The sequence below is a fragment of the Sceloporus undulatus genome, chromosome 6, assembly GCF_019175285.1.
Source record: "Sceloporus undulatus isolate JIND9_A2432 ecotype Alabama chromosome 6, SceUnd_v1.1, whole genome shotgun sequence".
In the NCBI taxonomy this organism is placed as follows: domain Eukaryota; kingdom Metazoa; phylum Chordata; class Lepidosauria; order Squamata; family Phrynosomatidae; genus Sceloporus; species Sceloporus undulatus.
This window is the reverse complement of record NC_056527.1, coordinates 62,638,902-62,662,135: the sequence shown is the minus strand read 5'-3', so window position 1 is coordinate 62,662,135 and position 23,234 is coordinate 62,638,902. Positions and strand designations below refer to the sequence as shown.

General features: G+C 41.5%; 1 protein-coding gene across 3 annotated transcripts in view; it reads right to left on the bottom strand.

Annotated features, from left to right (window-relative positions):
- The window catches only part of EEPD1 (endonuclease/exonuclease/phosphatase family domain containing 1), a 65,601-nt gene that overhangs the window by 41,165 nt on the left and 1,202 nt on the right, over positions 1 to 23,234 (bottom strand). For 2 of the 3 annotated variants that reach the window (XM_042475362.1, XM_042475364.1), the window contains exon 2: positions 22,294 to 23,197. In XM_042475362.1, the coding sequence (XP_042331296.1) occupies positions 22,294 to 23,197 (904 nt within the window). Of the gene's footprint in view, positions 1 to 22,293 lie in introns of all 3 variants that reach the window. The other variant, XM_042475363.1, reaches the window with a different exon arrangement.

The window sequence follows — 23,234 nt, the reverse complement described above, 5'->3', positions numbered from 1 at the left end:
ACTGGGTGACCTTAGGCAAATCACATTCTCTCAGCCTCAGAAGATGGCAATGGGCAATAGGATCACCATAAATCACAAATGACTTGAAGGCACACAACTACAAATTTCTGAAGCTATCACTCCCTATGCATCCCTATTACCTACTTTCATTAAAAACAACTTAAGTGTTCCTCTAATTGCGTTTGTTATTGTTTGAGTACTCAGAGGCACATCCTTAGAGGAACTGTGCTTGTTTGAGCAGAAGACACCTGGAGAAAGGCCAATTTGCAGACACACAGACAGAAAAATCAGCTGGGGCTTTTCAGAGATTTGTTTCTAAAGAAAACAAACTGCTTTCCAGTGATAGTATTCATATATAAGAGTGTTTTTCTATGGACTACACCCACAATTCTCATAGAATCATAGAATTGGAAGAGACACAAGGGCCATACAGTCCAACCGCCTGCCATGCAGGAACTCTCAATCAAAGCATACCTGACATATGGCCATGTCCAGAGACTCCAGCACACTCCGAGGGAGCGTGTTCCAAAGAACAACACAAATCCCTAAGCACAGCTAGAAATGGATCCAAAGGTTCAAGTACAACCTCTAATCTATTTTAACTTGTTGCTAAGTAAATCTTCTGCTGCTATAAGGATTACTGTATATACTCATGTATAAGTCTAGAAATGTAGGTCAAAAAATTGACCCAAAAACCCTGAGTCGACTTATCCATGGGTAAATGTAAGTACTGTACCTTAACTCTTATTTAAAAGAAGAAACCATCTCCTGGTGAAAAGCAAGAGTATAATCTGTCCTGGAAGCATTGACCCCCTCTTACTCTCTCATCCATCCAGCCTTAAGACTGAGCACAAAGAGTTATGTCTGCTTGAATTTTGTAAATTCTTTGACATTGTTTTGCTTTGCTTCATCCTTTAGACCCTTTGCTATATGCCCCTAAATCTTACCCTCTACTTATACATGGGGTCATATCAAAATCCATAATTTTGCCCCCAAAATCTACCCTCGACTTATACATGAGTTTGACTTATAGTTGAATATATACGGTAATTGCCTTGCAGCCAAACCCAAAATATTCCGTGCTGCTTGCAAGACAGGCATACATTTCTGCATACAAAAGGAAGAGTAGCTTATAAATACAGAACTGATTTGTAAATAGTGAAAATAGATCAGTCTGTAAAGATGAAATAAATGTCCATAAAGGTTATACCAAGAACTTAGTAAAACTGAAATCTGAACTTTGTTCTCTTCTCATCCTTTGCTCAACCTTCTATCTACAGGAAGTTGCCTTATACTAAAATCATACCTTAGCAAAGTATCTTTTCTGTACTACAGCTTCCAGAACCTGCCCCAGTCAATGTACCCACTCAACATACTGACTGGCTGGCTGGGATTCTGGAAGTTCTAGTCCAAAAAAGTAACTTTTCCAAGCACTGACCAAGTAGCAGTTCTCCAATGTCTTAACAGGGGTCCTTCTCAATCTTGCTATTCCAGATTAACTGGAAATGCAACGGGATGAATCTCACACATACAAAGCATACCACTGAACTAGACCAGCAATTCCAGGGGTCAGGACCAGGTTTGTACCGAACCTGTGCAAAGTTAAATTCTGTAATATATCCTACCAAAATGTTTTTTTAATGAAAAGCAACTATAAGTTACTATAACTAGGAGAAGGAGACCAGTATGTTTTGGAGAAGGGGATGCTCATTCCCCCCCCCCCTTTCTTCTATTTGCCTGCTCCATGTTATCCTTCCTCTTCATTAAGAAAAACATACAGGGCTCCTTTAGTTTTCTCCTGAGGGTCAGGGACAAATGATAGGGAGAGCCCTTTTCTCTGCCTTCTACTCCTGCATTTGCTTCTTGTTGACCCCCTGCCCAAAGATGGCACACCACAGAAATGTCTGTCACATGTGGTTCAGCCTTCAACCAGCCAAGTCAACAAGATTCAAATCACATGGAATTAATTCACCCGCAGATGGTCTGTAAACCAGTCACACCCTAGGCATGCCCTTCAATTCAGGCAGTGTATGACATGACATAAAAACACTGAGTCAAGTGGCTTAATTCTGAGGTTGAATATGTAGGGACTTAATCTGTGTAAGATCTGGGGGTGCTTAAGAAATTTATGTCATATTTGCCAGTGAACTCCAGTTCCCAATGTCTCATAAATTTATTTTAAGTATACAGTACACATATTTACTCCTTCCATATGACTGCCAAGAGCTCCAGAAAGCTAACAGAAGAAATATACTGTACAGTGAAATCACATTTTAAAAGCAAGTAACAAGTCACAAAGACCAAGCAGCAAGTTATTAAATTACAAGAAAACCCACAAAACCTTATGCAGCAAAAGATGAATTATTACTTCACACTGCAGGGTGGTAAATGCAGAATCATAACTGGGGTCATATAGCCCCTTTATAATTGTTCCTTGAGATGGTATGAGAGCCACGTTGGTACCCAGATCTCTGTTCATTGTTTCACTGATAATTCAATCATTGATAACCACAGCAAGCCTCCAAACAAAGTTATGGAGAATCAGCAAAATGCCATGAATTTCCCATGACTTCTAGCAAGCTGATTCTGCCCCTTCCCTCTTTTAGTTTTTCTAACTATAGCTCGATATGAAGGCCAAGGTGGGTAAATGGTAACTAGCAGTCATCTTACATTAGCTTCCAATTTATTATTTGATAAGATCTTGCAAACCTATAGTTCAAAAGCAAAGCTAGGGTTAGTGACATAGCTTATAAAATTACTTTTTGGGACTACAACCCCCAGAATGCCCCAGCCAGGATGTTTTGTTGGGAGGTTATGGGATATTGCAATGCTAGTTTCTTGTCCATCCAGTATGAATTTTTAAAGGGGGGCAAGTTCTATCCAGGATTGTTGCCCAAGCATACCACATACAGGTTATGCAGGCTCTGGAACCAGTAAAAGGTGAGGAGAATCAAGACACAAAAGCATAAGAGGGAGCGTCCACATGCTTTCCACCACTGTCATTGACAACAGCATCTGGTTTGGAGCGATCCAGGAAACAGCAAGTACATCTACCCAGAAAAACAGGTTTAGGTGCCTGGTGCTCATTTGAAAAGCAAAAAGCCAAGTATTTTAAATATTACTTTCCCTGACAGCCATCATAAGCTTTGCTAAAGTTGTTAGGACTGTCCTATAGTTACCCACTGGCTGTTTATCAAAATAAAGTTCAATGCTTAGTCATCTCTGGCTGCAACATTCTTCTGTATTTCCACAGAAACCAGTTTCACACATCCATGACAGCTTCACAATAGCACAACTAGCAAAGTGTAATGCAAGAGTGGCTGCTTCCCTACTTAAAATTCAAGGAACTACCTAGCCAAGTGCTGCTCATCTTTTGAGGCTAGGATTACTGCCACTATGCAAATTTATACCAATATATATTTTTGTGTTACAGTAAGAAAGGGAAGGGGGAAAAGAAAAATAGAGAAATTGCTGATGATCGAAATATTAAAGATGTGCAAGTAGCCAAAGCTTCCAGTGTTCAAAAGAGATGATCTACCATATGTAAAGAAATAAAACAGAGAAGATTTCAAAATAGATAACATTTTCTAGCAAGGGCCAGTTTCCTTGTTACAAAACAATAGGAGTTCAGTAGTCATGACAATAATAGTTGATTTGTCCCTGTTTGTTAAACATACATATGCACAACTTTTCAAAAGTCAGCAATTGCTGCATGTATGATGACAATGTTAAGCTACTTTGAGTTCAGGAGGGATACACTAAGCCCTTACATCAACCAGCCCCTGCCAAGGTCACTGACCAGGAATGACTGTGGGAAATGCTTGGAAGAGATCCAGCTGAGGATATGGAGAAAACAAAACAGCATGCATATGCCATATTCTGCAAAGCATGTGCTAAAGGAGCAGGGAATAAGCTGCGCATCAAATTAACAGCCTTCCTAGGATGGTACTTCAGAGTAACCTATTCAACTGCAGATTTAACAGATTTACATTCTGTCTTTATTCATCTAGAACACAGCTAAACTTTATAGAAGCAGCATCATTATTTAATCCAGGAACAATCCGTTCAGTGCTCTTTGAGCATCTTGATTTATTAATGATTCATTTACAATGAGACATTTCTTTCAAGCCATTTGCCTTATTTATTCTTGTCAAACTATGCTTAGCTAAACCAAATGAGATTAAGCACAGAAGAAAAAAAACAAAATATAAAGCTGCAGTTCCCAGTTGCTCTGTTGTTATCTGCTTTCAGGTTAACCCAAAGTTGTATGTATGTGCCTTCAAGTCACATTCAGCAGCGCTGCATGTGAAAAGGTTCTTGGGAATATTGTTGATCATAAATTGAAAAGAAGTCAGCCCCTGGAGTTAACTCAGGTTGTGTGTATACATGCCTTCATGTCACCTGTCAATTTAAGCTGACCCTACAGGGTTTTCTTAGGCAAAAGAATATTCAGAGGTAGTTTTGCCAATGTATCCTACAGCTCCAGGCCATAGTTGGTGATCTCCCATCCAGAGCTGACCCTGCCTAGCTTCCATGATCTATCTGACAGGATCTGCTGCTTTTAGGGCAGTGGTTCTCAGACTCTTTACCCTTGTGATCCCCTTCACATCTACATGCGGACATCCCATCTCAACACAGTATATGAATAAAACTATTTTGTTTAGTGTGCATATTTTCCTCCACACATTCATGTATATTCATATTTTAATATTTTATAGGGAAATACTGCATTATTTCTGCAGTGCAAATGCAGCCTCTGATACAATACCTTGGTGTAAGTATCTGTGAGTCCATCCTTGCTTAAGACTGCATGGTTAAGCCTTCTTTAATAATGAAACAAAGGGAATTTCCCATGTTATTTCCTTCTGCAAAAACGAATTCATGGATCAGCATGTCTACCTTTTCTTTTATATTTAATTTGACTAAGTTAACTCTTCAAAGACATTAATTAAGACAAAGGATTTTAAGAAACAAGGTGATTCGAAGATGATGATGACATTAGGAAAATGAATTCCACTCTTTCCATCTCTTTGCCCTTTTCTATCTAGTCGTTCCCAATGGCAGAAAATCCTACTACTGTTTGGGTTTGTTTGAAAGAAATCCTATACTCATTTACCTAAGAGGAAGCCCCACTAAATTCAACAAGACTTGCTTTTTTGAAAAATACAAGCCTGATATATAACTCATACAAAATAAATAAACAAATTTAGGAATAGATAGGTTTGTTCTACTACTGTTAGGGCAGACAAATAAAAAAGGGATAGATCTTGACCCTTGTGCAGAAAGGGGAATTTCAGCAGGTACAACTTGAGATTGTCAAGTAAGCATGTACAGAGGCAACAAAGTTACCCTATGATAATCCCTCCCTGTTGCATATTCTGCAACCACGCAAAGGCACACTTTGCACATATCAGTTTATTCATTTAGCACTGCACACATAGGAGAGTGCTGGGCCAATGAGTAGCATCTCTTCATATGACAGCCACACTTGCTAAGCAATACATTCATCTACTGAGCAAGACATTTCAGTTGAACCCTCTCCCTTTTGCAATGGTCTGTTCTCACTGTCACCAACACCACTAGACAGTATGACAACCATCACAAAGCCAAAGGTTTGACTCACTACAGATTTCTAACCTGCCCATGGTTACCTCCAAGGCACAGTTGCCAAAACAGGCCAATACAAATAACAGCCTTTGGGTGCTTATAGGAATTAAACTGTTTATCTGCTCTGTAACAGCAAACTGTTGCAGTGCATTCTTATACACCCAAGGGTTCCATGATGCTATAAGTTGTACAAAGTACAATCAGGATATTCCTCTTCTGATCCCTTCTCCTCTTCTTTTTTCTATTGTTCTAATTTTGGCCTCCTTCCTGCTTGCTTTTGGCCACTCGAGTTCACATTTTGAGGAAATGATGCTATGATTGCCTCCAGAAAGACTCAGTGAGTACAAGGATATCATTCAATCTTAAATATTGTAAGGTGCACTAAGTTTAATGGGACTTACATTTAGTACAATTCGGGACAGTTAATTCTGGTAAGCAGACTTAGAGGCAGTATTCAAGGAAGTGCTCCTCTACCCCACTGAAATTAATGGCCTTGTACAACTTCTACCCTTCCCATTCTTTACCAGACAATTACTATCCTAAACAATTAATTCCAGATGACTTCATAATGAAAAATGATGTTACAAGACCAGGTTAAAGTCATCCAGTTCTACCAGGCAAAAGTTTCTCAGAGCAGTTTACATGTAATTTGTATTACTCCTGTTATTCCCTTTCCCTTTTATTTCCCAAAACTGCACTTCATAGAATCTTAAGAGTTAGAAGGGGCTGCCATACAGACATGTAAAAATATAGCAGTACTGAAAGCTCCCCATCCAACTTCTGTTTAAAAACCTCCAAAGAAGGAGAGCCCATCACTCACACTGAGGCAGTCTATTCCATGGTCAAAACAGTTGTTACACAAAAGAAGTTCTTCCTAATGTTTTCTTGTAATTCAAAAGCATTAATTTGTGTTCTAGTCTCTGGAGCAGCACAGCACAAACTAGGTGATATTTCAAATATACAAACACCATGATCCATTTTGTGCACAGTGATCCCAAGGTCAGTGCCACCTCCTCCCCTTACTTCATTCCTGTGTAGCACTTTTTATTGCTTATGAAATAGAAAACTGGTTTAAAATCATTCTACTAACCACAGCTTTAATCTTAAATCAGTTTTAAGACCCTGACTAGTAAAACAATACTGAATAACAGGCAACTCGAGTGTAAACAGGGCAGGGCTGAAGCACAGATCCAACACATGAGGGGAGTGAAGGAAGCGTGTAGTCTTGGCGCTTGTTCCTGGTCTACTAAACCAGCATTAAGCACGCAAAGAGAGCATCTAAACCCAAGCAATCCTATAACATCAGGTGGGAGTGACAAGCTGCTGACATCTCATTGCAACCCTCCAGCAAATTGTCAGAGGCCAGGAGACAAAGTCACACCAACTGTAAGAAGTGGTCCATATAGCTTTATCCACAGTTGACTACTTTCCTCATTCTGAAGGACCATTAGAGACAAGACCACTCAGAGCCAGACATCTACCAGTGCTGAAGTTATGAACAAAGCTGCAATGGCACCTCAGAGTCAGGAGTGCCCTCCAGGTCCAAAGAAGCTGCAAATCCACCTCTACAGTGGTGTAGTGCCACCTCACTGCTCCAACGGGAAGCCAGCCCTGATAGAGTTGGGAGGCAGCTTCAAGGTTGGCCAAGATGCACCATGCCGTTCCCCCAAAGGAGGCCAAGGCAGGTCTGTAGGTTCAAAACAACACCACTTTCAAGAAGATCTACTCCAGTCATCTTGTTCTTTGCTCAAGCCATCTATTTTTTGCATACCTGCTCAATGCAAGTTTGGTAGTGCAGCCTTCAACTACAGAATTCCAAGATGGCAATCCAGGAAAGTCCAGTGTAGTCACATAGCTCACACCCTTGTTAGCCACTGAGGTTTGGTTCCAGGACCCCCTGCGGATATCAAAATCCGTGGGTGCTCAAGTTCCATTATATACAATGGCATAGTAAAATTTTGTCCTTTATATAAAATGGCAAAATCAAGGTTTGCTTTTTGGAATTTAAAAATAAAATCAAACCATGGGTGCTATCAGTGGATACGGAGAGTTGACTGTACTTACATTTTCAGATGTATTTTGCTTCCCCCAGCTGCAACATTTCCTATCCATTGTTTCTAGACCTGCCTTCTGAAGCAACAGAAAACTCTGTTCTGTCTTCTGCATGATCTTCCCTATATTTATTATAGGGTAGCAACAGGGTGATTAAGTAAAAGATTTCTCATCTCCAGAACCCTGGAGTCCAAGCAGAGGGAGGTGTGTGCATTTGTGTGAGAGTGAGAGCAAGAGAAAGACAACACAGATATGCTCATCCAGAATGATAAAAACAGAATTACAGTTCATTCTAGAACAAAGTATTGCAGCAGTAGCAAAGAACAGAGCATTCAGATTGCAATGGGGATAGGGAAGGAAGCTCTTTTAAAAGCAATTAGAATCTCTTGAAAAAGACATGCTGCTTTTAAAAATTCCAGACACATCTGTGTCATCTGTGTTTCACAGACATATGCATATCATTAAGGGAACATGAAGCATCAGAAGGGTATTTCCCACCACAACTATAGTTCAGTTCTGAGGTCAAACATGGTATAGTGCTTTGAGCAATGATGGACTATAACTCTGAAGACCAGAGGGCAGATCACACTCTCTCAGACTCAGAGGAAGGCAAAGACAAGCCCTCTATGAACAAATCGTGCTAAAAAAGCCCAAAAACAAACAAAAAAACTCATCCATGATAGGCTCACCTTAAAGTCACCATAAGTCAGAAGCAACATGACGGCCCACAACAACAACTGTTCAATTCCTGTTAAACCTAGCTCAGATCACCCCCAAGTCCTTACAAAGTATTTTGGATGGCTGCTGAACAGAAGACAAAAAGTGGGGAAAGAGTGAGGAAGACCAGAAATATAATAATGGGGGTTAAGAGGATACAACATGCAGAGCATCATGATCCTTTCCTTATAAACCATTCTATCGCTTTGCCATATCCTGTGCTTTCTGCTCTCAGTCACAAATCCATCAGAAATCTTCATTCCTCCAACTTAGGCTTCCATCTTTCTTTAATGTTGTTGTTATGTGCCATCAAGTCATTCTCAACGTATGGCTACAATTTGTTCAGAGGGAGGTTGCTGAGAGAATGTGACTTGGTCAAGGTAACCTACTGAATCTCCTTGGCTAAGCAGGATTTCAACTCTGGTCTCCAGAGTCATAGTCCAATGCTCAAACCACTACACCATGATGGCACTCTCACTCTCTCTTTCTCTCTTTAATATTACCCCTTATTCTGTCTCTCAGGACTTCAGGCTAAGACTTCAGGATTATTTATTTATTTATTTATACCCTGCTCTTCAGCCAAAAGGCTATCATGCCTCATGGAATTCAGATTTAGATCAGTGGTTATCATCATTAGCCTTTCAGATGTTTTGGATGTAACTCCCTGAAGTCCTGATCATTGGCTGTATGGATGGGGCTTCTGGAAATTGGAATCCAGAATGTCTAAAAGATCAAAAACTGAGAACCACTGCTCTAGAGGCACTGGTCTTCAGGAATGGGCACCATCTAAATGGCCCCTTCATCCCAGCAGAGGCTGGAGGTCATCTAATGATTTAAACTGATCTATTAGTTAAAAATAAATGACAATGGAGCTACAGATGGCTTCCTTATGCATTGACCATTGTTACCCAGAACAGACCCAAACTGTGACCCAGTCCTGGACTCAATGCTGAGCCCCAAATCACTTCAAAAAGGCTCAAGATCATCATTAAATCCTGATCTACTCCAGACAAGGTAGTCTTGATTAAAAGTGGAAGTTTCCCCAGGCTGTCAGACCTGGAGCTCCCAACACAAGTTCCAAGATTACCCACACTACCTCAGACAGTTTGACTGTTGAATAGCAGGAAGGTGATCCACTGGCAGAATCTTCACCCTCAGTCATGTTTGCCAGAAGTAGAGCAGGCACCAAAAATAACACACGACAAAAAGTGTGCCTGAACTCTTCTAGAGATCACAGAGACAAAGGCTACCACTCCTACACCAATCTCTCAAGGACTCCCCTTGATAGACTTGACAACAAGTGTCTTCTTCTGTGTCTGCTTGTTGACAATCTTATTCCCATCACTACTGTATATATTCCAGAGCCAAGGACTGGAGATATGCCGTGAGAAGCCCTGGCTCCAATTAAGGAAGGAAACAGGGACTAAGAATAGGCAGCACACATGGGAGGAAGAGAATCCTGTTTCCTGTGGCAACTAGATTTGTACACTTTTGATCTGGATCCCCTCAAGTTCAGGAGAGGTGAAAATTGCAAACTTTCCAAGTCTGCTCAGATGTCACTCTCTTAGAATAAATTCTTGATCAATGGCAGTCGTTTTAAAATACACTGTTTGCATGATACAACTTGCAAAATCTGCTTCTAATCCTTCTATTGTACAGTAGCATCTGTTGATAGTTCTTGTTTTATAAGGCAAACTGGTACATTAAAAAAAAGCAAAGCTGGCTTGACAATAATAGGTTTTGTCTGTTTTTAAGCCCTCCCAAGAACAGAAAGATGTCAAAAATGCTTTAGAAAAAGGAGAAACACTACTGTATATACTCATGTGTAAGTCCAGAAATGTAGGTTAAAAATGACCTCAAAAAACTGAGCCAACTTATCCATGGGTCAATGGAAGTACTGTACTTGAACTCATATAGATACACACACACACTCATCCCCCGGTGAAAGGCAAGAGTTTAATCTGCTCTGTGAGGACTGACCCCCTTCTACTCTCTCATCCATTCAGCCTTTAGTATGAGTACAAATAGTTATGCCTGCTGTAATTTTGTAAGTTCTTTGGCATTATTTTCCTTTGCTTCGACCTTTAAATATTTCATTACATACCCCTAAGTTTTACCCTCGATTTATCCATGAGTCATATCAAAATCCATAATTTTGGCCCCAAAACCTGCTCTCAGCTTATATATGAGGTTGACTTATAGTCAAGTATATACAGTAGGCTAAGATTCAACACAGCAGTCCAAAGACAAACAGTGACTTTTCCCTGCAGATTCACGAACAAAGAGGTTTGTAAAACATTGATGGTATAATCTGATTTGAGAGCTGGTGTGGTTGGACTAAGAACCTGGAGATTAGGGTTTGAATTCCTGCTTGGCCATGGAAAACCACTGGGTGACTTTGGGCAAGTCACACTCTCTGAGCCTCAGAGGATGGCAATGGCAAACCCACTCTGAAGAAACTTGCCAAGTAAACCCCGTGATAGGTTCGTATTGTCAGAAATGGCTTGATGGTGCACACAAAAACGACAACAAAAACAAACTGATATGTATCTTCTCTGAAGCAAGTCCTATTAAATTCAGGAAATTCAGCAGGATGTTAAGCCCGTATGCTATATGTTAAAATAGTAGACAGAAACAACCTCATTATACAAATATGGTTGGTGGCATCTGGCCCAGAATGTTGCATCTCCATCCAGAGACTCAGCTACTGTAAACAAACAAGTCTTTAGTGCTCAAGGTCACAGAGAAAATTTTGGACACATGTAAAGAATTGCTTACGGGACAGATTGCACTGGTTAGTTTGTGTTCCCTAGGACAGCTTCCTTTCTTTGTCCCATGGCTACTGCTCCTCTCACTATTTACCCTCTGGCATTTTAGTCCTGCTCCAAAGTGCTCAAATTCTTCTGGCAGCCTGAGTCTTTAAAGATTATGCAAAGTGTCAGTGATTTTCTCCTCTTCCAAACTTATTATTGGCAAATGCACTTTGAATACGTTCTTTGGATTTTGATGGGGATAGAGAAAATACACTCTGGCTTGAATATTGGTGACACTGACTCATGAATTATGTTTTGCATACTTTTGGAGTTACCCATTCCTGTGTGTACACAAGTTATTAGGGCTGTGCTTTTTTACTGCTCTTTTATTACAGCAAGGTTTGTCTTGGATGTACTCCAGTATATTATTAGAATGGGTTCATGAAAATATACAGAGAGATAAAGGAAGAGATAAGGAACAAAACAGACACACCTTACTGCTTTGCCAAGCCACCAAAAGGCTTAGCATACAAAAATAAACCAACACAAGTCTACAGTGTTTGTTGATGCTTTGAGACATTTATAGCAGTGGTGGATTTGGACCAAATTCATATTGGTCCCAATGCATAGCACTATTTCTACCCCACTACCATTATGGAGATGGAAGAAAGATAACGTTTGGAATGCAGCTCTGCATGGGCTGAGAATGTTAGCCCTTGTCTTAGAACAAGAATACACCTACATACTTCTAGACATCATGTTAGCAAAGAGAAGTTGGAATGTGTTGGCAGACTGCATAGCTTCCCCATATAGCTGGCTCTCTCAAACCCTGATGGAAATTGTTTTCTTGCAAGGGAATACGAAAAATAGCTGGACTTAGCCTTTTCATTCTTTAACTAGGTCCCCATCCTTTGACAGTGAATATAGCCACTTCCTTGCCTCCCCTATGGCATAGCTAAGCAATCTATAAGTACAGTACCTAAACACTGGAGTGCCCTACCTTCAGCTGTTCTTGAAGGACAGCATAGGAAGATTCCATAACTGAAGAGACAATGCCCTTGTGATCCTCGGCCAAATTGAAACAGTATAAAATGTGCTATCTCAGCATTCGTATTAGACTTACATATTAATATTATTTCACCTATATTGCACAAATACTCAGGATGTACAGAATAGTTCTATGCCTCCCTGTTGTTCTTAGATACTAATCCTGATACAGTATAACAAATAAAGTTATCAAATTATGTGCAGCAGTGATTAAAATGAATCAGGTAATGACGTGTACTATAGACTAAATAATGAACATCTAGTTGGGTTTTGTAATTTGACAGATAATTTGTTTGATATACTATTTGATATACTATTTTATATATTATATTGTATATATGTTTATTTATATCCTTGCTTCCCCCCCCTTATGTATAACTACATGTATTCTTTGTGTTTAATTTAAGAGTTTTTAATTGTTTGTATTTTGTCCTTCTTATGCTGGTCTATGACTGTAATAAACTATCTTTATCTTTGGCCCAGTACATACTGGCGCAAAGCGCTAGCCTGGGGCCAATTTTAGGGCTCCGGAGGGCTGGGCGTCCATACATGCCCAGTCCTACTAGTGGCGCCCATGTGCCATCTTGCCATGGCCCCGCCCACACGGGTCGTACAATTATGATGGATGGGCATCCGCGCGCCCAAACGGCACTCACTGGAAGCACAGGCATCATGGCACATGAGCGCCATTATGGCTCTCCTAAAAAGAAGCCGCTCTTAGGGAGCACGTCTGTGCCACACTGTACGATTGGTACGGCACCGACAAGGGGCAAAAACAGGTGGCATGAAGCCACCCGTCAGTATCCCCCATTTGTCTTTGTCACTCTTTAGCCTGCTACATGAGCCTCTGTAGTCTCAGAGAGCTAGCATGATGTAGTAGTTTGAACACTAGACTATGACTCTGAAGATTAGGGTTTGATTACCCCTCTTGGCCATGGAAACCTACTGGGTGACTTCGGGCAAGTCACAGACTCAACTCCCCAAAACCCTTATGATAGGTTCACTTTACTGTCGCTATAGCTTGGAAATAACTTGAAGGCACACAATGACAAATCTCATGGACAAAGATTTTAGCCAGCTTAATTTCTCTCAGTCTCAGCAAACCATGCACCTGCCTATTTGGACTCTTTATGAGATATGTATATTTTTTTATCTGCAAGTGCTTTTCAGAGTATCTGCTAAAGAAACTTGTAAATGGATTTATTGCATACCATGCCAACAGGTACTCGGGAAAGCTCTAAACAGTTAAATGTTTTAGGATCTTTGCAAAATTTTGCAATCATAACTAATTTGGCAAAACTGGCCAAAATTTAACATTTAACAAACTAAGGGGCTATACAGATTGGGAGAAAGGGGTGGTGAGACATGGCCCCTTTCTGCCCTGGATGGAGACCACAGCAACCAAACACCACAGCTTCCAGGAGGCCTAAAAAGAACCTGCTCCCGGTGGGTTCTTTTTAGGCCACGCACAGGGTGCCATTGGCACACTTGCACACAATGATGACGTATGTGCAGCGCTGCGCTCTTTGGGCACTGTGCCATGCAGACCTCATCATCACGCACCCTGCATGGGAGAGGTGTGTGCAATGATGGTGGCCAGAGTGCGCAGTACGGCTGCTGAGCGTGTAAATGCTCAGCCTCTGTGCATCCTTAGTTTGGGCCCAGGTCAGCGCAAAGCACCAATCTGTCAAACCCCTAAGAATCACAGCTTTTTTAAATCAAAGAAACCAAAGAAAACCAAGACTGGAAATAAAGCTTGTGAAAAGCATGGGAAACACCTGGCAAAATCTCAGTGTTAAAAAAAATTGGGTCTTATTTGTATACAGTGCTGCAGCAGTACATGGTCCTTCACAGAATACAAAAAGCAGAAAGATAAGCCCATGCCCCAAATGGAAGAAGAACTGATGGAAGGAAAAATGCAGGGTATAAGGAACCATGGAGGAATATTAGCAGATGCTGTTACACATGCATATAATTCATTTCAGTAGGTGTTTGGTTATAGTTTTTTTTAGTGATACTGGGTGTTCTTCAGTATGCTGTAAAAATGTTCACTCCTTCCTACAAGTTTCAAAAATCAAATTATGTAAAATAAATGTGTTTTTTTAAAATACAGACTGCAATACTTGCACAATTCAGCTTTTGTGGGCATAGAACTTTTATTTTAAAATCCCATACTGCATATAGTATTGCATGCACCTTGCTGCGTGAATTTTATGATAGGAATCACAGAATGCTTATGATAGCTCAAACAACTTGGCCATTTGGCCCACAGAATGTCTATTCCAGTATGACTTAACAGTGGGATTGTAATTACTGGATGCACTGGTTTTAAATCCTCAAAATATGAATGCAACAAAAAACATTTATAACCTGGCATTAGCAACATAGCCTACAGAATGTATACTCTTTCTTCAAAGAAGAAAGAAAGGACTTCATACTATATGCAGAGTCAGTTATTTTCCCAAATTGTGAGGATGCTTTTTCAAAAGCAAAAGAGAATGTCAGGGGCTGTACATTCGTGCGGTGAGGGTTGAGCGTCTGCAAGCTCGAAGTCCTTACCATGCTGCTTGGCTGCCATTATGGCACACATCCGTCCACATAGCTCATGCCATGATGATGCACGGTGAGCGCAGCTCCTTACCAGACTACTCGGAAGGGGCGTCATGACACCACACCATGGTGCTTATGATGCTCCTTCTGGGACACAAAAAGAAGCCCCTTTTGGGGGGTTCTTTTTGCTCCCTCCAGAGGCCGAGCGTGTGGTTGCTGCAGCCTCCATCCGGGGCACAAAGGGGCAGCATTGAGCCGCCCATATGCACTGCCCCTCAGTCCCTGCTAAAGATCAGCATTCCATGGATGCAACTTTTTTTTCAAGTTGCTAAAAGCTGCTCCAAAAATATTAAAGCCAACTTTGAATCTGCTTTATGTTCATGGCTCTTGACTATACAGGCCTGGAATCTGTGCTGATATGAATGGTCTGTGCAGCCCTTAATCCCATTACCCAAAACTTCCAGTGCCCTTTTTTCCCTGGGGTTCCATCTATATGCATATGCATGTGCAATATAGGTTGCATCTACACTGCAGAATGAATTCAGTTTGACACTGCTTTAACTGCCACGGCTAAATGCTATAGAATTTTGGGATTTGTAGTTTTGTGAGCTATTTAGCCTTCTCTGGTGACACAACAAACTTCAAATTCCAAAACCCCATAGCATGCAGCCACGGTAGTTAAAGTGTTTTCAAACTGCCTATTAGTTCTGCACTGCAGGTGCAGCCAGTATCAAAGGAGTTTCAAACCAATTGAAATCCATGGTGTAATGTATCCTAAAAGGACAAACATTTTTCCCTTCCTGTACGGACAAACACTACAGCACAATACATCATATGGGGTTGGGTGCAGACTTTGTCACTCTTGGAAGAGAAATTAATGGGGTTTAGAAATTGGGTATGCCTAAATCCCATTTATTTCTGTGTATAAGTATAATTAACCCATAGTTATGGGAATATCTGTCATGCACAAACCAAATTATCTACCTCTCTTTAATAAGCTTATTTCAAGTCCCATCTAACATGACTGGGTAGAATAAGGGGTCTGGTTCTATTTAAAAATACGCCCCCCTGCCAAAAAAAAGACAAAGAAAGTGAGTAATAAACTGTGGTGTCTGCATTTAAAAAAACAACCTGAATAAAGAACAGAAAATATACAGCACCATGAAATAAAAATTCTCCAGTAATCTTCAGAATGGTAAAATTATCCAACTAGGTCAGAGTTTTATGGTAAGCTAACAGCTTAAACAGCAACTCCTACAGCTTCTAAAATACCAGCACCTATAAAGTGTTAAACATTGCAATTGCAGCTACAAGAATAATGGGGGGAAAGCAAGCCACCCACTATTTTAAAGAGATGGAAATGATTCAGAATGAGAGAGAGAGAGAGCGCGCATAAAGACCTAGCATATTCATTCAGAGGAAAAGAGCTTTTTAAAAGGGATAATGCAACTGAAGGGATGAATATGGAATATAACTGGATTTTGAAAAGGGTGTGTGTGTGTGTGTACCAAATATTCTTGAATACTTCTGCTGCAGGCTTTAGCTCAAAGGGATTAGTTTCTTTCACTACAGGAAAGCCAGTGAGCTGGACAGGTCTGGCCTTCTCAGCTCCAAGTAGCAGAAACCACCTAACCTAGCAGGCTCTACCTGGTTTGCCTTCAGCTCCAAGGAGAGCCAGTTTCCAAACAGGCTCATCTCAAGGCAACATATTGCAAGCAGAGCTTCTGCCTTGAGGGGTAGTTTCAGCTCTGAAACCTAAGAATAACTGTATTAAATATGCCTAAGCAGTAAGCACTAACTCTTACAGAAAATAATAAAAAAAAGACACACTCCTTTCGATACATGGAATGAGCACAACTTTTTCAGCCCTGGGGAAATCTATCTGGAGTGGCGTGGAGGTCAGGACGGAGTTGCACATGTAGGCACACCCCCACATTATTCCCTTCCAAATCTCAATACATATATATGCATCTCACTGCTCTCCTCCCTGCCTCCCAAAATCTAAGGCCACCTGGATGGGATGAAGATGAAAGGCTACGACCCTGAGCAATCTCCACCAAGACCGCTGCATTATGAAATTCATGGGATCACCATAACTCAACAGGTAACTTGGACGCATACACATACACAAAACCGAAAAAGAGAAATTTCAGAGAAGAGGTTGCTAGTGCTAGGAGGGGCTTTCACTTTTCCAATAACTGAGATCACTCTCCCAGCATTGAAATTGGAAACATAATAGCAAGGTGTTTTTTCCCCTGCTTGCCACCTGCAATGAGTAGCCAAGGACCAGATGGGGCCCTGGAACTATATGTTGCACACCTCTGACATACACCGTCATTGAAATATCACCATTAGTTGCAGGGATATTTGGAGCAACGCAAATGTGTTACAGTGACAGCTGAGGACATCACACTGAAAAGGCTACACGTCCTTTGTATCTTCCTGGATACATCATAAGTGTTAAGTGGCCTTCTGACCTTGATGACTCACTTTAATGTTCACCTTTGAATCTTACTGATATGTTTGGAGTCAAGCAGTACCAGGAACCTGCATCTGGAATGCTCTATGATCAGAGGGATTTCTACTCCTGATTATCACCTGAAGGTTATCTTTAAAGGAAAGTGAAGAGAACAAAGTTTAAGTGCTCCCTTGGCCACCAAAGTGGATGCTATTAGGCCCAGCAGGGTATTTCAGGCTAGACTGCCTCACAAGGTTGTTATGAAGATCTAGTGAGGGAAAGGAGAGAACTACAAACCGTGTGTAACTTTGGTCCAAAACACACTGCAGAAATAATCCAGTATGAGATCATTTTAACTGCCCTGGCTCAGTGCTAAGGAATCCTGGGAATTTTAATTTATTGTGGCACCAGAGCTCTCTGACAAGGCTAAATGTCTCATGAAACTGCAGTTCCTAGAATTCCCTAACATTGAGCTATTATTTCTGCAGTGTGCTTTGGACCTTAGAATTCACTGGAGGAAAGCCAATATAATTACTACAGTGGACCCTTAGTACTAGCTGTTGTTTGGTTCCAGGGCCCCTGTGGATACCAAAATCTGTGGATGTATACAATGGCCTAGTAAAATGGTATCCCATATTTTAAAACAGCGAGGTCAAGGTTTGCTTTTTAGAATTATTAATTTTTGAATATTGTCATGTTATGAATAGTTGAGTCTGTGGATATGGAGGGACAACTGTATGTAAAAATACATAAAGTTCTCGAGAATCACCTTTCCCACAATTTTGGAATAATAAAAGACTGTAATTTGAACTGTTGCAGCTGGAGATGACTTAAAGCTGATCTACAATTAAAATCCCTGTGTTGTGTCAGAAACGTTTACAGCCATTCCTAACTTGGTTGCAACAGGCAACATAGCCACTGACCATGCTGGCTGGAGGATTCTGGGAACTTTAGTACAAGAATAATTTTTCCAAGTTCTGCTTCAGAGAAACCATGTGAAAAGTTTTCAGAATAGGTATACGGCCTAGCAGTGATGGCGAACCTATGGCATGCCTGCCAGAGGTGGCACTCAGAGCCCTCTCTGTGGGCACACATGCTGTTGCCCTAGCACAGAGTTTGCCAGAGTTTCTTACTAGAAAGTTAGAGGGACGTGGCACTTTGCAATAAATAAGTGGGGTCTGGGTTGCAGTTTGGGCACTCAGTCTGTAAAAGGTTCACCTTCACTGGCCTATAGACTAGTGTGTCTGTTCATTTTCACTAACAGCAATTTGTTGCAAAATAAGAAGATTGCAGCATAATCTTCATTACCAAATGCAAGGATTGCTCATTACTGTATTTCCTGTTCATCCAAGTCAGCGAAGCTTCGAGTTCTTATTACTCCATCAGTCTTGTGAAAAAAGCAACACATACTGCAACATGATCCAACAAAGAGAGAGTTCAATCTCTGCACTGCGGACATACAAATAGCCATTACTCTTCAAGTTGCAGTGCAGGCAAAAAAAAAATAAGAACAAAGGAACTTTAGTAACATATATCAAATTATGGGACTGAAAGCACTTCTGCCTTAAATAATACAGCCCTTTTGCATACTTTTTCCAGAAACTGGGAGAGTACTCTCTATAACAAATGTTTCTTACTTACAACAACTACTTTAGCAGCCACGTTTCCTGAAAGAATTAAGTTATATTTCATGAGGGAATGGAAAAAAAGAAAAAATATGACAAGTAGCATTTTTTTTCAATATCAACAATAATGAGGTCATGTCTTGCTGGACTTTGGATGAACGCAACACTGCAAACACAAGCAAAGTTTGCCATGGAAACATATACATGAGAAGAAGGGGACTTAGCTCAGTGGTAGTATACATGCTTTGCATGTAGAAAGTTGCAGATTCTCAGCTCCTGGCATTTCCAGGTATAGCTGGGAAAGACCTTTGCCTGAAATACTAGAGAACCTCTGCCAGTTAGAGCACACAGGATGGGCCAACAGAATGACTTTGCATAATACAGTTTAGTATTTCTTGGAAAGACTGCCTAACTCTAAAATAACCCCAGGCCCCTGCCAATTAAAAAGTGGCCAGAGTAACTTCATCTTGATAATGCAGAACTCCAACCAAAGTCCTTACCCAGAGCACATGGTCTAAAATACTGCCAAGAGCATTTACATTTTGTAAGAAATGCTCAATAGAGTGGCCCACCTCCCTCACCTACTAGCCTTAAAAACAATTTAAACAAAAGCAATGATGAACAAAGACCAACCTTGTGTGTGTCACAGTCACTCATCTGATGGCTTAACATGGCTGGTCTATTTATTGGCCAGGAGGACAGCAGTTTTGGATAATCACAACCACAAGTACTGCCATGTAAACAAGCCAGACACAAAAGACTATGAGCCCACAACAGCCTTTAAAACGGGATCTCACACTTTGTGAATATGTCATCCAGATGAGTAAAATATTTTGCAGGAGCTTCACACAGGGGCTCTCACATTTAAATCAGCCTTCAATATGCAGAAGCTTATTTAGTTTGGACTTCAAAGCGTCCAAGGTATGTTCAAGAAGACCGCTTAAAACTCAAACTTCCCTGGATAATCTATGTGTGTGTTTAATCCTAGATTTGCCCTGATTACTAGAAAGTAGGAGAAAGGGAACAGTTTAAAGAGCAAAGGAGGTACTGTATACGAGTAAGGAGTGCAGAGCCCACCTCCATCTGCCCAACTTCACACATGTTTTTGTCCCAACCATGTTCACTTCTAGGGTTTTTTTTTCCTTCATAATAATTTGTCAACAAAAAAAGTAGAAAAGTGTATACATCCCTAAAAATGGTCACTCACTACTTGTAATGGAAGTGAGGGGGGAAAGACACCAGTAGACAAATTAGAGAACTATGGACATGGGAAGAGATTCACCTGCATCCTCCTCAAACACAAACCCTTCTGCTCTTCAAATTTGATCCCTCGCCTTTTGCTTTTTTTTTAACACGACTAGGGCAAAGTCAGGGTTAAATGCACAGACCTGCTTCTTCTACAAATGAAACCCAACCTTTGCTCACAAGAATGGACTGGTGTTGCAATCAGTAACCAAACACAGATGACTTACAGTATTAAGCAGCTAGTGCAGCTGCACTGCAAATAGTGAATGACCATTCCTAGGGATGTTAATCCTGTTCTATTTTTTTGTTGACAAATAATTATGAAGGGGGGAAAACCAATATTCCTCTGTATTCTCCCCATATTGAACCATCCCTAAATGTTGCAAAGGAATTATTTTAAAAAGAAATGCATGTGACATTTTGGTGCAAGAAAATCTGCAATAGTTTTCTGCATGGACAACAGGTTTCCTGAAGCTTCAGGATGCTGAATGCCACAAGAAAACTGCACAGAATTATCATTGTTTTTAATTCTTTCAGAGAGTCAGGAAAGATGATATTTTTGAGGAACAAATAACTATGAGTATTTTTTTCTATTCCTGCTTATGACTATAACCTTATTACATCCACCAATGTAAGTACACCATGGAAATCACAGGACGTAAGTGCTCAGTTTTGAGGTTTCAGTGGCCAAACCTCCTGAGAGAAATATATAACACATTAAGTTTGACATTTTGAGTTTTGCCCTGTTCCTCTTCCTTTTAAAATCAAAGGGAAAGACAATCTATCCAAAACTATTAAGGAAGCTTGGACTGTGCTTCATGGAAGAAAGTCATGACGAAAGGAAAAGAAATCAGTGAGAGAGAGAGAGAGAGAGAGAGAGAGAGAGAGAAATGCTCAGGGCTTCCTGAGGAAGAGCAACAAGTGACCCAATTCACCTCTCCCTTCCCCTGCTCCAGCAAATCAAGAAGCACAGGACCTAAAGCCAGGGTAGTTATTTTGGCACACGAGGCAGAAAATCCCAAGAGCACCACTGTCCCTCCCTGGCAGTAAAAGATGTTATGATAACCAGGCAAAGTCCCAGCTATTTGATGCCTTTTCATGACACCCAAAACTTGCAGCCTGGGTCAGTCATCTGACTCCTTAATGACAGGATCAGCCCTGATCACTTTTAGAAGCAGTGGTCCTATTTATCTTAGCTACTAAATACCCCTCCATGCAACTAAGTGGTCATCTTCCTGACAGAACCAGAACAGATGCTCTGCCTAGAACCACCAAAACTCTCACAGGCGAGTGATCTTAGTAGCATGCACTAAAAACAGATTTCTGCACTGCTCACAGTTTTTATTAGTGGGCATAGATGAGTAAGCTTCTGAATACAATCTCACCTATTTCAAAGTTTAAATTTAAATAACATATTGAAATGACCGGCTGCAACATTACACAGAATGTCACATGGGCCAATGTTTTCACTGATTATGTCCAATAGTGGGTCTACAGATAAAGCCTAACAAGTTTAACTGTGACAGGGACAGACAATGTGCTGCCTTCCAGATGCCGTGGGACTGCAGCTTCCAGAAGGCTTAACCAGCATTAACAATGGTGTGGGTTGCTGGGAGCTGAAGCTGAACATCTGGAAGGCAACATATGTCCCATTCCAGAAGCATGTTCTTATAGATGAACAGAGACCAACTAGTTTAGTCAGCTATACAATGGGCCCTTGGTATCCACTGGGGTTTGGTTCCATGACCTATGGATACCAAAATCTGGGGATGCTCAAGCCCCATTCAAAACAATGGCATAGAAAACATATAAAATGGCAAAAGTAATGTTTGCTTTCTGGAATTTATGTATAAATTAAAGTATTTTCAAGCCATGGATGCTTGAATCAATGCATTAAAAATCTGTGCATAAGGAGGGCCGACTGTATAGTTTGCTTAAAAGCTTTTCTTGTCGTTACATGCTTTCAGGTTGGCACTCACTTCTGATGAGTTTATCCTGGGGTTTTCTTGGCAAGATTTCTTCAGAGGAAGTTTGTCACTGCCTTCCTCTAAGTGTGATTTAAGTCATCACAACACAATGGGCAGCAGTGGTGACCAGCCAATATCAATTAACCGTCAGGTGCTAATTTACTAATCAGAATGCAAGTGAGCAACAATGTTATGCGGGGCTGAGGAAACAGCAGGAAAAGGACCAGTATTGATGGACTGCCCAAGAAGTCTGCCCAGAGTCCCATCCATACCTGTTCTCCAGCAGGGTCATGCACACAACCTCCCGCACACCAGGGTTGTTGGCTTTCTCCACAGAGCAGCTTTGCAGGTTCCAAGTGGCCACTCTCAGTACGGGCTTCCCGTCCCTCAGCCCTCCAAACATTTCCACCGTGGGCCGGGTGGAGATGATCTGAGTCGGTCCTCCTGGAGGGAAATCCAAATCCTCACTCTGCAAGCTTAGAGAGGTGGGGCTTGGGTGAGGCTTGGCGATGAAATTGAGGCCACCGTTGGTATGCGTCGAAGGCGGCCTGGACCTCTCCGCAAAGATCTGGTGTCGGATCCTATCCAAAAACGAGGAGTTAATACAGTCCATCTTGACCAAGTCCTCGATGCTTTTGAAGGGCCCGTGCTCTTTGCGGTACTCGACGATGCCATTGGCTATTTTCTCCGTGACGCCCCGGATGCTCATGAGTTGAGCCGGCGTGGCCGTGTTGATGTTCATCTTGGCGGCGGAGAGGTGGTCCAGGGCCTGGTCTTTCCTCATGGAGCTGGGCGAGTGCTGGGCCGAGCTGCCTTTGCTGCTCACGCAGATCTCAAATTTGACCTGCTCCAGCTTGGCGGCCCCGACCCCGCTCACCAAGGCCAAGTCCTCGACTTTCTTGAAGCCCCCAATATACTCCCGGTACTCCACAATGTTCTGGGCGACCGTCCTGGTGACCCCAGGCAGGGTCATGAGCTCCTCCTCGGTGGCCGTGTTGATGTTCAGCCGCTCCTGGTTCACCAGGATGTGGCTGAAGTTACAGGCTGCGCTGAATTTGCGGCTGTGGCACAGGTCCGAGGGGTCCCTGGGGATGGAGCGGTGGCAGCCCAGGTTGCCCCCCATCTCTCCTCTCTCTTTCTCTCCCTGGATCCAAGGCTGCTTGGGTTGAGTTGAGTCTAATGGGAGAAGATTGGGTTGAGTTGAGTCTAATGG